The 16,358-nt window shown below is 40.4% G+C and overlaps 1 protein-coding gene across 2 annotated transcripts in view; it reads right to left on the reverse strand.

The window, feature by feature from the left end:
• Positions 1-16,358, reverse strand: part of RAD9A (RAD9 checkpoint clamp component A) — a 193,406-nt gene that overhangs the window by 22,665 nt on the left and 154,383 nt on the right. For both annotated transcript variants that reach the window (XM_053692355.1, XM_053692356.1), the window contains exons 10-11: positions 14,508-14,612; positions 14,148-14,358 (exon numbers count right to left, since the gene is read on the reverse strand). In XM_053692355.1, coding sequence (XP_053548330.1) covers positions 14,148-14,358; positions 14,508-14,612 — 316 coding nt within the window. The remainder of the gene's footprint in view (positions 1-14,147; positions 14,359-14,507; positions 14,613-16,358) is intronic.

The raw sequence follows: 16,358 nt of genomic DNA on the forward strand, positions 1-16,358 counted from the left end.
TCAATCGAGGAAGCAGCGGGAAGGGTGGAAACACATAAGCCATCCTGAAGTTCCAAGGTGCTGTCAAAGCATCTATCAGAACCGCTCCCGGATCCCTGGATCTGGATCCGTAGCGAGGAAGTTTGGCGTTCTGGCGAGACGCCATGAGATCTATATCTGGTTTGCCCCAACGTCGAAGTATTTGGGCAAAGACCTCCGGATGAAGTTCCCACTCCCCCGGATGAAAAGTCTGGCGACTCAAGAAATCCGCCTCCCAGTTCTCTACTCCCGGGATGTGGATTGCTGACAGGTGGCAAGAGTGAGACTCTGCCCAGCGAAATATCTTTGATACTTCCATCATTGCTAGGGAGCTTCTTGTCCCTCCCTGATGGTTGATGTAAGCTACAGTCGTGATGTTGTCCGACTGAAACCTGATGAACCCCCGAGTTTTTAACTGGGGCCAAGCTAGAAGGGCATTGAGAACTGCTCTCAATTCCAGAATGTTTATTGGCAGGAGACTTTCCTCCTGACTCCATTGTCCCTGAGCCTTCAGAGAATTCCAGACAGCGCCCCAACCTAGTAGGCTGGCGTCTGTTGTTACAATTGTCCAGTCCGGCCTGCTGAATGGCATCCCCCTGGACAGACGTGGCCGAGAAAGCCACCATAGAAGAGAGTTTCTGGTCTCTTGATCCAGATTCAGAGTGGGGGACAAATCTGAGTAATCCCCATTCCACTGACTCAGCATGCACAATTGCAGCGGTCTGAGATGTAGGCGTGCAAAGGGTACTATGTCCATTGCTGCTACCATTAAGCCGATCACCTCCATGCATTGAGCTACTGACGGGAGTTGAATGGAATGAAGGACACGGCATGCATTTAGAAGCTTTGTTAATCTGTCTTCTGTCAGATAAATCTTCATTTCTACAGAATCTATAAGAGTCCCCAAGAATGGAACTCTTGTGAGAGGAAAGAGAGAACTCTTCTTTTCGTTCACTTTCCATCCATGCGACCTTAGAAATGCCAGAACTAACTCTGTATGAGACTTGGCAGTTTGAAAGCCTGAAGCTTGTATCAGAATGTCGTCTAGGTACGGAGCTACCGAAATTCCTCGCGGTCTTAGTACCTCCAGAAGGGCACCCAGAACCTTTGTGAAGATTCTTGGAGCCGTAGCCAATCCGAATGGAAGGGCTACAAACTGGTAATGCCTGTTTAAGAAGGCAAACCTTAGATACCGGTAATGATCTTTGTGAATCGGTATGTGAAGGTAAGCATCCTTTAAATCCACTGTGGTCATGTACTGACCCTCTTGGATCATGGGTAAGATTGTCCGAATAGTTTCCATTTTGAACGATAGAACTCTTAGGAATTTGTTTAGGATCTTTAAATCCAAGATTGGCCTGAAAGTTCCCTCTTTTTTGGGAACCACAAACAGGTTTGAGTAAAACCCTTGTCCTTGTTCCGACCGCGGAACCGGATGGATCACTCCCATTAATAATAGATCTTGTACACAGCGTAGAAACGCGTCTTTCTTTATTTGGTTTGTTGACAACCTTGACAGATGAAATCTCCCTCTTGGGGGAGAGAATTTGAAGTCTAGAAGGTATCCCTGAGATATGATCTCTAGCGCCCAGGGATCCTGGACATCTCTTGCCCAAGCCTGGGCGAAGAGAGAGAGTCTGCCCCCCACTAGATCCGGTCCCGGATCGGGGGCCCTCGGTTCATGCTGTCTTAGGGGCAGCAGCAGGTTTCCTGGCCTGCTTGCCCTTATTCCAGGACTGGTTAGGTTTCCAGCCTTGTCTGTAACGAGCAACAGCTCCTTCCTGTTTTGGTGCAGTGGAAGTTGATGCTGTTCCTGTTTTGAAATTCCGAAAGGGACGAAAATTAGACTGTCTAGCCTTAGCTTTGGCTTTGTCTTGAGGTAGAGCGTGGCCCTTACCTCCTGTAATGTCAGCAATAATTTCTTTCAAACCGGGCCCAAATAAAGTTTGCCCCTTGAAAGGTATATTAAGTAATTTGGACTTAGAAGTTACATCAGCCGACCAGGATTTTAGCCACAGCGCCCTACGTGCCTGAATGGCGAATCCTGAATTCTTAGCCGTAAGTTTGGTTAAATGTACTACGGCCTCCGAAATGAATGAATTAGCTAGTTTAAGGACTCTAAGCCTGTCCGTAATGTCGTCCAGCGTAGCTGAACTAAGGTTCTCTTCCAGAGACTCAATCCAAAATGCTGCCGCAGCCGTAATCGGCGCGATGCATGCAAGGGGTTGCAATATAAAACCTTGTTGAACAAACATTTTCTTAAGGTAACCCTCTAATTTTTTATCCATAGGATCTGAAAAAGCACAGCTATCCTCCACCGGGATAGTGGTACGCTTAGCTAAAGTAGAAACTGCTCCCTCCACCTTAGGGACCGTTTGCCATAAGTCCCGTGTGGTGGCGTCTATTGGAAACATCTTTCTAAATATTGGAGGGGGTGAGAACGGCACACCGGGTCTATCCCACTCCTTAGTAACAATCTCAGTTAATCTCTTAGGTATAGGAAAAACGTCAGTACTCGCCGGTACCGCAAAGTATTTATCCAACCTACACATTTTCTCTGGTATTGCAACAGTGTTACAATCGTTAAGAGCTGCTAAGACCTCCCCTAGTAATACACGGAGGTTTTCCAATTTAAATTTAAAATTTGAAATATCTGAATCCAATCTGCTTGGATCAGAACCGTCACCTACAGAATGAAGCTCTCCGTCCTCATGCTCTGCAAGCTGTGACGCAGTATCAGACATGGCCCTAGAATTATCAGCGCACTCTGTTCTCACCCCAGAGTGATCACGCTTGCCTCTTAGTTCTGGTAATTTAGCCAAAACTTCAGTCATAACAGTAGCCATATCTTGTAATGTTATCTGTAATGGCTGCCCAGATGTACTAGGCGCCATAATATCACGCACCTCCCGGGCGGGAGATGCAGGTACTGACACGTGAGGCGAGTTAGTCGGCATAACTCTCCCCTCGCTGTTTGGTGAAATTTGTTCAATTTGTACAGATTGGCTTTTATTTAAAGTAGCATCAATACAGTTAGTACATAAATTTCTATTGGGCTCCACCTTGGCATTGGAACAAATGACACAGGTATCTTCCTCTGAATCAGACATGTTTAACACACTAGCAATAAACATGCAACTCGGTTACAATTTTATTTAACAAAAACGTACTGTGCCTCAAGAAGCACTAAACGATTAAATGACAGTTGAAATAATGAACTGAAAAAACAGTTATAGCATCACTCTTTACAAACAACACAACTTTTTAGCAAAGGTTTGTTCCCATTAGTAAAATAACACTAATTAAATTTTAAACATAAAAATTACAGAGCAACGTTTTAAATCACAGTCACTATATAAGTCTCACAGCTCTGCTGAGAGAATCTACCTCCCTTCAAAGAAGTTTGAAGACCCCTGAGTTCTTTAGAGATGAACCGGATCATGCAGAAAATACAAGAGTAACTGACTGGAAATTTTTGATGCGTAGCAAAGAGCGCCAAAAACGGCCCCTCCCTCTCACACACAGCAGTGAGAGAGAAACGAAACTGTCATAATTAAAACAAGCAAACTGCCAAGTGGAAAAATAATGCCCAAATATTTATTCACTCAGTACCTCATTAATGCAAACGATTCTACATTCCAGCAAAAACGTTTAACATGAAAAATACCTAATAAAAGGTTTAATGTACTTTTACAGAGTAATTCCGGTGAAATACCATCCCCAGAATACTAAAGTGTAGAGCATACATACATGTTCATTATAACGGTATGGCAGGATTTTTTCATCAATTCCATTCAGAAAATAAAAACTGCTACATACCTCAATGCAGATTCAACTGCCCGCTGTCCCCTGATCTGAAGTTTTTACCTCCCTCAGATGGCCGAGAAACAGCAATATGATCTTAACTACTCCGGTTAAAATCATAAGAAAAACTCTGGTAGATTCTTCTTCAAACTCTGCCAGAGAGGTAATAACACGCTCCGGTGCTATTGTAAAATAACAAACTTTTGATTGAAGTTCTAAAAACTAAGTATAATCACCATAGTCCTCTCACACCTCCTATCTAGTCTTTGGGTGCAAGAGAATGACTGGGGGTGACGTAGAGGGGAGGAGCTATATAGCAACTCTGCTGGGTGAATCCTCTTGCACTTCCTGTAGGGGAGCAGATAATATCCCAGAAGTAATGATGACCCGTGGACTGATCACACATAACAGAAGAAAGAGCTAATGCTTTTATTTGTGATGCTGTTTTTGACATCATTAAGATTAATTCTAAAATTATTTATTTGGCTGTTCTTTCTAGAAGGGATTTATGGTTTGAGTCTTGTCTACTGATATGGTTTCTAAATACAGGCTTTTATCTCTCTCTTTTCAGGGAAAGATGATGTTTGGCTCTGGTTTGGATTCCATTATCTCTACTGTTACTGGAGGAAATGGAGATTTTCTTCTTCAGGACAAGAAATCCCAGGTAAAACAAAAGCTTCTAATCATTTTGTTTCTTTTGTTAGAACAGGGATCGGAAATCCGATTCCTACTCTCAGAAACAAACTTCCTCTGGTTCTGTCTGGAAGCCTAGCTCAAACTGGAACAAGTTTAAGCAGTCCAAAAATCTACTCCTTAATCCAAGTCTGCATTAGAAGGACAGTCAACACCAGAATTTTTGTTGTCTACCAAAAATAGATAATCCCTTTATTACCCATTCCCCAGTTGTGCAGAACAAACACAGTTATGATAATACATGTTTTACATCTGTAATTACCTTGTATCTAAGCCTCCTCTGCAGACTGCCCCCTTATTTCAGTTCATTTGACAGACTTGCATTTTAGCCAATTAGTGCTCACTCCTCGGTTAATTTGCGTGTGTGAGCTCAATGTTATCTATGTGAAACACATGAACTAATGCCCTCTAGTGGTGAAAAACTGTCAAAATGCTTTCAGATTAGAGGCGGCCTTCAAGGTCTATGAAATTAGCATATGAACCTCCTAGGATTAGCTTTCAACTAAGAATACCAAGAGAACAAATCAAAATTGGTGATAAAAGTAAATTGGAAAGTTTTTTTGAATTGACATGCCCTATTTGAATCATGAAATTTTATTTTGGACTTCACTGTCCCTTTAAGATGTGGTCCCCGATCCAGAGACTCTGGTAGGGGGGCAGGTTGCTCCTATTTTAGGAGGTTTGGTTTCAGCCTGTTCAGGATCCCTGGGTTATAAATATAGTCTCTCAGGGTTACCGGATAAATTTCAGAACAAGTCCTCTCAGAGGAAGGTTTATTCTGACCAATGTTCCAAAGAATACAGCGAAGGCTCAGGCTTTTTTTTCAGTCAGTTTTAGATCTAGAATTTATGGGAGTGATTGTTCCTGTTCCTCTGTTGGAATAGGGTATTGGATTTTATTCAAATGTCTTCATTGTGCACAAGAAGGAATAGACTTTCAGACCAGTTTTACATAGTAACATAGTAGATGAGGTTGGAAAAAGACTGAAGTCCATCAAGTTCAACCTATACAAATCTAATATACTTACAAAAAGCTCCAGTTGAGCTTAAATTAATCCCACTAAAAGGTGACCCATTTAATACAAGCAATCATATCCATGAATTTTGTTTCTCGCCAGAAATGTATCCAAACAATTTTTAAATGTATTTAGGGTATTGGCATTCACTACCTCCTTTGGTAATGAGTTCCACAATTTTATTGCTCTTACAGTGAAAACATTTTTCCGTTGCAGGAGATTAAATCTCCTTTCCTCCAACCTTAAATTGTGACCTCTTGTAACAAACAATTTTCTTGGAATAAACAGAGCTTCTGCCATCTCTGTATATGGGCTTTGAATATATTTATATAAAGTAATCATGTCACCTCTCAAGCGCGTTTTTTCTAGATAAAACAGACCCAGTTTGGGTAGCCTCTCCTCGTAGCTTAAATTCTCCATTCCCCTTATTATCTTTGTGGCCCTTCTCTGAACTTTTTCTAGTTTTGAAATATCTTTTTTTGCGATCGGTCCCCAGAACTGCACTCCATACTCAAAGTGAGGTCTTACCAGGGATTTATATAGTGACAGAAGTATGCTTTCCTCCCTTAAATCAATGCCTCTTAATACATGCTAGTCTTGTCACATTTAAATAATAGATTGCCTACTTATTTTTACTTACAAAATGTAGAATCTTGCATTTTCCCGTATTAAATCTAATTTTCCATTTACCTGCCCATACTTCTAATTTTTGCAGATCCCTTTGTAACTAAAGTTCATCCTGCTCTGACCCAATAACCTTACTTAATTTAGTATCATCTGCAAAAATAGAGATGTAGATTTTGGATCTAAAAGCTCTGAATAAGTTTCAAAATTAAAACTATTTTGACTATTTTGCCTTTTGTTCAGCAAGGTCAGTTTATGTCCATAATAGATTAAAAGGATGCTTACCTTTATGTTCCAATTCACAGGAAAAATGATCAGATTCTAAGGTTCGCCTCTCTAGACAAGCATTTTCTGTAACTAGGAATATTTATCATAAGGTCTGAAGGGCCTTCACTTCTTGGTCTATGGATCAGGGTTTTTCATGGCATTCATTTAAAATTCCTAGGATTTTGCAGTTTTTGTAGGATGGTTTATATAAGGGTTTATCTACTGGCACTTTAAAGTGTCATACATTTGCTCTTTTAGGTTTGTTCCACGAGAAGATTGCTAATCTTCCTGACATCCATGGTTTTCTTCAAGCTTTGGCTAGAATTAAACCTGTTATTAAGTTAATTTCTCCTTCTTGGAATCTAAATGTGGTACTGAAAGTTTTGCAGGGTCCTCCTTTTGAGGCTATACATAAGGTGGATATTAAGCTTTTTCTTTCTTGGAAGGGTTTGTTTCTTTTGGCTCTCTCTCCTGCTAGAAGATTTTCTTAGTTGTCTGCTCTTTCATGTGATACTCCTTATCTTATTTTTAATCAGGAGAAGGCAGTTTTGAGGACTAATTTTCACTTTTTACCTAAGGCTGTGTCTTTGGATAACATAAGTCAGGAAACTGTTGTCCTCACTATATGTCCTAATCTTAAGAGTTCTTCAAAGGGTCTTCTACATAACTTGGATGTTGTAAGAGCCTTGCATTACTATGTAAATGCTACTAAGGATTTCAGACAAACTAGTTTGTTCACTTTTCTGGTTCCAGGAAGGGGCAGAAAGTTTCTGCTGTTATTTGACGACTTCTTGGTTTAAACTTTTGATTCACAGAGTTTACTTGGATGTGGGATAGCCTCCACCTAAGTGAATTACTGTCCAATTCTACCAGATCTGTTGCCACTTCTTGGACTTTTAAGAATGAGGGTTCAGTTGACCAAATTCTCAAGGCAGCTACTTGGTCTTCTTTGCATACTTTTACTAAATTCTACCATTTTGATGTTTTTGCTTCTTCGGAAGCAGCCTTTGGTAGGAAAGTCCATCAGGCTGTTCATTTTGTTTGTGCCTGTCTGTTATTTTAATTGCATGGAAATAAAAAAGAAAATATTTACCCTGTTTTTTCTATGTGTTCTTTTGGGGTAGTAGATTTAGTTTCTCTGTGAAAAACATAAATTATGCTTACCTGATAATTTCATTTCCATCTGTATGAGGAGAGTCCATGGCTTCATTCCTTACTTGTGGGAATACAAAACCTGGCCACCAGGAGGAGGCAAAGACACCCCAGCCAAAGGTTTAATTACCTCCCCCACTCCCCCAGTCATTCAGCCGAGGGAACAAGGAAGAGTAGGAGAAATATCGGGGTATAAATGGTGCCAGAAGAACAAAACAAAAATTTAGGTCCGCCCAACGGAGAAAACGGGAGAAATTATCATCAGGTAAGCATAATTTATGTTTTCCATCTTAATATGAGGAGAGTCCACAGCTTCATTCCTTACTTGTGGGAAACATATACCCAAGCTCTAGAGGACACCGAATGAAAACGGAAGGGTAAAATAAATTGGCGGACCCTATTCTGAGGGCATCACAGCCTGCAAAACCTTTCTCCCAAAAGCTGCTTCAGTTGAAGCAAAAACGTCAAATTTGTAACATTTTGAAAAAGTATGTAAGGAGAACCAGGTAGCCGCCCTACAAATCTGCTCCACAGAGGCCTCATTCTTGAAGGCCCAAGAAGAAGCCACAGCTAGTTGAATGAGCCGTAATCCTCTGAGGAGGTTTAGGTCCCGCTGTCTCATATGCTAAGCGGATAATGCCCCTCAACCAAAAAGATAGGGAAGTGGAAGAAGCCTTCTGCCCTCTGCGCTTCCCAGAGTAGACAACAAACAATGCCAAAGTCTGTCTAAAATCCTTCGAAGCCTGAAGATAGAATTTCAAAGCCTGAACCTCATTCAAATTATGAAGTAATCGTTCCTTTGAGGAGGAAGGATTAGGACACAAGGAAGAAACCACAATCTCCTAATTGATGTTGCGATCAGACACAACCTTAGGGAGAAACCCCAACCCAATGCGAAGAACATCCTCATCAGCATGAAATACTAGGTAAGGAGGCTCACATTGCAAGGCCACCATCTCAGAGACTCTGCGTGCCGAAGCAAAAGTCAATAGAAAAAGAACCTTCCAAGAAAGTAACTATGTACACTGAATGCATGGGCTCAAACTGAGCCCTCTGCAGAACCTTAAAGGGACCCAAAAATTTTCTTTCATGATTCAGATAGAGAATACATTTTTTAAAAGGTTTCCAATTTACTTCTATTATCAAATGTATTTAATTCTCATGTTATTCTTTGTTGAAGAGATACCTAGGTAGGTAGCGTGCACATGCCTGAAGCACTACATGACAGGAAATAGTGCTGCCATCTAATGCAAAATTTTTGCTGCAAAACTGCTGCCATATAGTGCTCCAGACACATGCACACTGTTGAGCTTACATTTCTGCTTTCACACAAAGGATAACACGAAAAAGAATAACATTTGATAATAGAAGTAAATTAGAAAGTTGTTTCAAATTGTATGTTCTATCTAAATCATGAAAAAAAAAATGTAGGTTTTATGTCCCTATAAAGAGACAGTCAACACCAGAATTTTGGTTGTTTAAAAAGATAGATAATCCCTTAATTACCAATTCCCCATTTTTGCATAACCAACACAGAAATTATTATACACGTTTTACCTGTAATTACCTTGTATCTAAAGCCTCAGCAGACTGCCCCCTTATTTCAGTTCTTTTGACAGACATGCAGTTTAGCCAATCAGAGCGGTTTCCATGGTAAATTCACATGCATGAGCTCAATGTTATCTATATGAAACACATGAACTAATGCCCTCTAGTGGTGAAAAACTAACAAAATGCATTTAGATTAGAGGCGGCCTTCAAGGTCTAAGAAATTAGCATATGAACCTCCTAGGTTTAGCTTTCAAATAAGAATACCAAGAGAACAAAGCAAAATTGGTGATAAAAGTAAATTGGAACGTTGTTTAAAATTACATACCCTATCTGAATCATGAAAGTTTTTTTTGGATTTGAATGTCCCTTTAAGAACCAAATTTAAACTCCAAGTAGCAGCGGAATGTCTAAACACAGGCCTGATTCTAAACAGAGCCTGAACAAAAGACTGAATATCAGGAAGCTCAGAAAGAGCGGAAATCTGTCCCTTTAAAGAACTAGCGGCAAGTCCCTTCTCCAAACCATCTTGAAGAAAGGAAATAATCCTGGACACCTTGACCTTATGCCAAGGGAATCCACGTTCTTCACACCAGAATAAGTAGGTCCTCCACACCTTATGATAGATGCGACGGGTGACTGGCTTTCTAGCTTGAATGAGAGTATCAATCACTCAGAAAACCCTCTCTTGGCTAAGACTAGGTGTTCAATCTCCATGCAGTCAGTCTCAGAGAATCTAAATTTTGATGAACAAAGGGACCCTGTTCCAGCAGATCTCTGCGACAAGGTAACCTCCATGGAGGAGATGACGACATCCTCACCAGGTCCGCAAACCACATCCTTCGCAGCCACGACAGAGCAATTAGAATAGTCGAGGCTTGCTCCTGCTTGATGAGGGCCACTACTCGAGGAAGAAGTGGTAACGGAGGAAAAATGTAAACTAGGTTGAATCCTCAAGGAACCGCTAAGGCATCTATCAACTCTGCCTGGGGATCCTTGGACCTCGACCCATATTTGGGTAGCTTGGTATTGAGTCTGGGCACCATGAGATCAATCTCCGGCGTCCCCCATCTGCTGCAAATTTCCACAAACACCTCGGGATGGAGAGACCATTCCCCCGGATGAAAGGATTGTTTGCTGAGAAAATTCGCTTCCAGTTGTCCACAACCGGAATGTGGATCGTTGACAGCGAACAGTTGTGGGCTTCTGCCCAGTCCATAATCTGAAATACTTCCCTCATGGCTAGGGAGCTTCTCTTTCCCCCCTAATGGTTGATGTAAGCCACCGGGTAATGTTGTCCGATTGAAATCTGATAAACTGGGTCAAACCCAGAAGAGGCCAAGCCTTCAGAGAGCTGAAGATCGCTCGAAGTTCTAGAATGTTGATCGGGAGAAGAGATTCCTCTCGAGTCCACCAGCCCTGTGCCCTCCTGGTGCCCCAAACAGCTCCCCATCCTGACAGACTTGCATCCGTAGTCACAATCTCCCAGGATGGTCTCAAGAAGGATGTCCCACGGGACAGGTGACCAGGACAGAGCCACCAAGAGAGCGATTCTCTCGACCGGTTGTCCAGAGAAATCTGTTGTGATAGATTTGAGTGATCACCGTTCCAGTGCCTCAGCATGCACAGCTGAAGAGGTCTGAGGTGGAACCTGGCGAACGGAATATCTTTGCTGGACACCATGAGCCCAATCGCCTCCATACACTGGGCCACAGATGGCCTTAAGGAGGTCTAAAGGGCAAGACAATTGGAAGTAATTTTGGAATGTCTCTGGTCTGTAAGGAATATCTTCATAGATATGGAATCTATTATCGAGCCTAGGAATTCCACTCTGGTATTGGGAACCAGAGAACTCTTTCCTAAGTTTATCTTCCATCCATGAGATTGAAGAAGTATTAGATCACTCGAATGGTCTTCTGCCAGGCGGCAGGATGGAGTCTGGACCAGGATGTCGTCCAAATAAGGTGCTACTGCAATACCTCTGGATCTCGCCACTGCGAGCACAGCCCCCAGAACCTTTGTAAAGACTCTTTGGGCAGTAGCCAGACCAAAAGGAAGAGCTACAAACTGGAAGTGTTGATCCAGAAAAGCAAATCTTAAGAACTTGAAGTGATCCTTGTGTAAGCATCCTTCAAGTCTATTGTAGTCATGAACTGTCCCTCTTGAACTAAGGGAAAAATCGACCTTATAGTCTCCATCTTGAACGATGGCACCGACAGAAACTTGTTAAAGCACTTTAGGTCTAGGATCGGGTGAAACGTACCCTCCTTCTTTGGAACCACAAAATGGTTTGAGTAGTATCCCAGACCTCTTTCTGTTAGAGGTACTGGCACATTCACTCTTAGGCAGCAGAGATCCCTCACGCAACCAAGAAAAGCTTCTTTTTTTTCTGGTCTTGAAGACAGGTTTGATAAGAGAAATCTGCCCCTGGGCGGATGAGATTTGAAACCTATCTTGTAACCCTGAGCAATGACCTCCAGCCAAGCCTCCGCAAAGCGGGATAGTCTGCCCCCAACACGATCCAGCGACGGATCGGGGGCCGCCTCTTCATGCCGATTTTGTCTCGGAAGGCTTCTTGTTCTGCTTGGATTTATTCCAAGACTGAGATGGTTTCCAAGTTCCCTTGGACTGATCAGGCTTTGCAGCGGGCTGCTGGCATTGAGATTTATTCGAACGAAGGGGACGAAAATTAGACCCCTGTCCTTTAGGTTTGTTCTTCTTATCCTGCGGTAAAAAGGCACCCTTGCCCCCAGTGACTGTGGATATGATAGAGTCCAATCCTGGCCAAAAGGAACCTTCCCCTTAAATGGAAGATAAAGTAATCTAGATTTTGAAGTCATGTCAGCAGACTAAGACTTCAGCCACAGAGCCCTACGGGCTAGAACAGAAAAACCTGATGTCTTGGCATTTAGGCGAATAATCTGCATGTTTGCATCACAAATAAAAGAATTAGCTACCCTCAAGGCCCTAATTCTTTCCTGGATTCTTTCCTGGATTACATCGAGGGGAGTCTCCACCTCGATCATCTCCAATAGAAGTGCTCCTATTTTGTCTCATTTCTTTTCCTACCTCTTTTGCTTGGCTACATGTCAGACTAGTTTACCAGTGAGGTGGGAGGGGTTTTATATAGCTCTTGGGGTTTGGAAATCTTTGCCTCCTCCTAGTGGCAGGGAAGAGTAATTCCCAGGAGTAATAGATTATGGACTCTCACCAACATGAAAGAGATTAATCAGGTCAGCATAAATTATGTTTTATAAAAGTAATCGCATCACCTCTCAAGCCCCTTTTTTCTACAGTAAATGGACCCAGTTTGGCTAACCTCTCCTCATAGTTTAAATCCTCCATTCTCCTTATTAGTTTTGTCACACTTTTCTGAACTTTTTTTAATTCTGCAATGTACCTTGAATAATGCTTTCCTCCCTTGCATATACACCTCTTTTAATACATGCTAATGTTTTATTAGCCTTAGAAGCCGCTACCATGCAATGTGCACTCATTCTTAGCTTCTTATTTATAAGCACACCTAAATTCAATTCCTCCTCTGTTTTGCTAAGTTTAGTCCAATTTAAATAGGTAGACACCATATTTTTACTTTAGAAAATATAGAACCTGACATTTACTACTATTAAAGGGACATTAAACACTAAATAAATGCTAGATAGAATGATGCCTTCAAAGAAAAAATTAGTCTGAGAACATGTAGATGTATTTTTTAAAGTTCAATTAGCTGTTTAAATATTGACAAAATAAGTGTAACGTTTAAATGCCTATAAAACAATGGGAACTGCCATGTTGTAACTTAGGTTACCTTCTCTGCTGTAGTCAATTAGGGACAGTTATAAATAGTTCACTAGAGTGTGCAGCCAATGGCTTTGTGGAATATAATAGTGTTCTTCACTTCCATTTCTAACAGGAAGTGAAAAGCCCACAATTTCAGAATGGAATTACAGGACAGGGGACATAATAAATAATGAAAGTATATTGCAGTTTATATCTATTTATCTATTTATATATATATATATATATATACACATATACACATACATACCTATACATATATTTTATAATTTTATTTTACTATCTTAAAGTGTTTAATGTCCCTTTAAATCTCATTTGTCATTACATCCTGTTCTAACCGAATTACCTTACGCAACTTTGTATCAACTGCAATAATTGAGATGTTGCTATTAACCCTTTCTCCAAGTCATTTATAAAAATATTAAAAACAGCAGGGTCCAGTACTGATCCTTGGTAGATCCCACTAATACAATGTGAGTATGATTAATTTACTACAACTAGTTTCTTCCTATCTTTTATCCAGTTATTTATCCATGAGCTAACATTCTCAGCATTTCAAGTTCCTTCATTTGTACAATAATCTGTGAGGTGTGAATGTATCAAAATCCAAGTATATCACCTCAACTGATACACCTTTATATATTCTTGCTTATTTCATCATATCATCTAATTAGATTATTTTGACATTATCTATTTGTCATAAAACCATGCTGATTTGAACTCATAATCATGTATACATAAATATATTCTTGAATATAATCCTTTATAATCCCTTCCATAATCATTTCCCACTACAGATTACTGGTCTATAGCTTCCTGGATCAACCCATGTTCCATTTTTAAAAGTGACAGCACATCAGGTTTACGCCAATCCTGGGGTACTATACAGAGGGGTAAGAAGTCTTGAAAAACTAAGAGCAGAAACGTGGCTATAACTGTGCCAAATTCCCTAAGAACTATTGGTTGTATTCCATCTGGACCTGGAGTTTATTTACCTGGTATTATCAAGTTTTTTTTCCTGATAGCATATAGAGATAACCCAGTTATTGGTATTGGCTTGTTATGTTCTAGTTTGTTTCAATGCCACCCCCAATGGTTCCTCTAGCGTGTATACCAAAGAAAAGAAATGGTTTAGCACCTCAAATGTCCCTAGTTGATGTTAATTATGCTACCCTTCTCAGATTTCCTTTGCTTTCATTACTTCCCTAAAGTAAACATTTTATCTCACCTTCTTGTTTGGGGGTGTTCCTGGGATTTCTGTATCTGGCTCTTCATCACTGTCACTAAGTGATGCTTGCTCTTCAAGTGCAGGGCTCAGAACCGGCCTTTTGCAGAAAGTCGGACTACGCGGAGGAGGAGATGGTCCACCAAGAGTAGTTTCCATTGCAATCATATAATCAATGTCATCACCCAGGAAATCATCATCAGTGGGTAAAGGTCTAAATACAGGTAAAAATGGGTATGAAAGGTTTAAATATGGGTAAGAATCAGAAGAGAAATGGTTTAAGGTAGGGGAGAAGAGATATTTTCCTCCAATTGACACTCATGAAATAGAGATGTGTCATAAAGGGTATAGATTTATAGTTACCTATGACTTTGAGATTGTGTCTGTGATTCACGATCTGTGTCTGACAGGGTGGCAAGAACAAAGTGCACTTCAAGAACTGTATCTTCCACACTGAAAACAGCTGGACTGAGGTAAAGACAGATATGCTGTACATTAACTACCATTAAACTTTCATAATTCCGCAGTTGTTTTTGAGCTTTTGAATTATATATTTCCCAAAGTAATCTGATGATAATAACAATATATATCGCTACAAATAATTTTTACCCCGTTTTATTACACATTGTTAAAAATAAAATATTCTGGGCTAGATTACAAGTGGAGCTCTAATTTATTGCACACCCATAAACAAGCAAATTTGCACGTTTACGGGCACGCAATAAATAACCAGCCATTACAAGTGCACAAAGCAGTTTTTAGGGGTTAAAGTTGGCGGGTGTGTGTTGTTAGAAAAAAAACGGCAATGAAAAGTGCCTTTACATTGCAGTCTATAGGAACTGTGTTATACTTGTAAATATATATGTCTAATAATAATATTGTATATACACATATTAACACATACATATATATGTATATATTCATATATATTTAAATTTGCAGCCCATCGCTGCGCGACTTCCCCCCCTGCCCTGCTCTAGGTTCTCATGTCGTGTCTCACGGCATGAGAACGAGGCTCCCATTGGAGCCTATGGAAGCGCACTCTCATGAGCGCAAAAACTTCTGCACAATGCAAACGCATGTAATACCAGCGCACATTTGCGTACGCCCTTGTGAAATCGATATTTTGAGCTCCACTTGCAATCTAGCCACTTGTTTATATATAACTATGAGACATTTTTATCTTGCTAAAAATTGCTCATATAAAACTGTGCAAATTTTTTTTAGATTTTTTAAATGATGAAATTTGTTACATGACTTAGCAAGTGAAAACAAAATCATTGTGACCCTTCTTCATTTGAAAAAAATAAACCCTCCTGTGCTAAACTGCTATTTTAAGAAGCGGTGTATCCATTTAATCATATCATTTAATGCCTATTTTATCTTGAGTGCTCGAGTCACTGACAACACTAATACAGGGATTCCCAAATATTTTTTTTTAAATAATGCAAATAATAATGCACATATAACCTCAATTTTTACATGTGGTATTAAATACACTTTATTTTAGTCCTTCGAGTGCTCACACTTCTAAAATAGTTTGGGAAGTACTTGTTACATTACTATTGCCCTGCACTGGGGCAGATGTTATTCAGATATGTAGTGAGTGCAGGGTGTTGTGTTTGTATTTTATGAATAATTCTGGCAGTTTTGTGGGCACACTCAATAGCAGGAAATAATGAATGACTGAAGTAAATGACCTGTGCATTTTTGGAGACACTGAAAAAATATAAATAATTTTATACAAAAGTGATAGGAAACTGATTAGCTTAACCTGCAGCAAAAAAAACAACAGAAAACGCTGCATCAATCTGTGGCAGGTAAATTATCTTTCCTAGCACCTGTTTTTCTGGTTGCTGAGATATAGCAGTTTAAAGTTGTTGTTTTTTTTAGACAGGCACACACAGAAACAAGCAAAAAACAGAATTTATGCTTACCTGATAAATTACTTTCTCCAACGGTGTGTCCGGTCCACGGCGTCATCCTTACTTGTGGGATATTCTCCTCCCCAACAGGAAATGGCAAAGAGCCCAGCAAAGCTGGCCATATAGTCCCTCCTAGGCTCCGCCTACCCCAGTCATTCGACCGACGGACAGGAGGAAATATATATAGGAGAAACCATATGGTAACGTGGTGACTGTAGTTAGAGAAAATAATTCATCAGACCTGATTAAAAAACCAGGGCGGGCCGTGGACCGGACACACCGTTGGAGA

The sequence above is a fragment of the Bombina bombina genome, chromosome 9 (assembly GCF_027579735.1).
Source record: "Bombina bombina isolate aBomBom1 chromosome 9, aBomBom1.pri, whole genome shotgun sequence".
Classification (NCBI taxonomy): domain Eukaryota; kingdom Metazoa; phylum Chordata; class Amphibia; order Anura; family Bombinatoridae; genus Bombina; species Bombina bombina.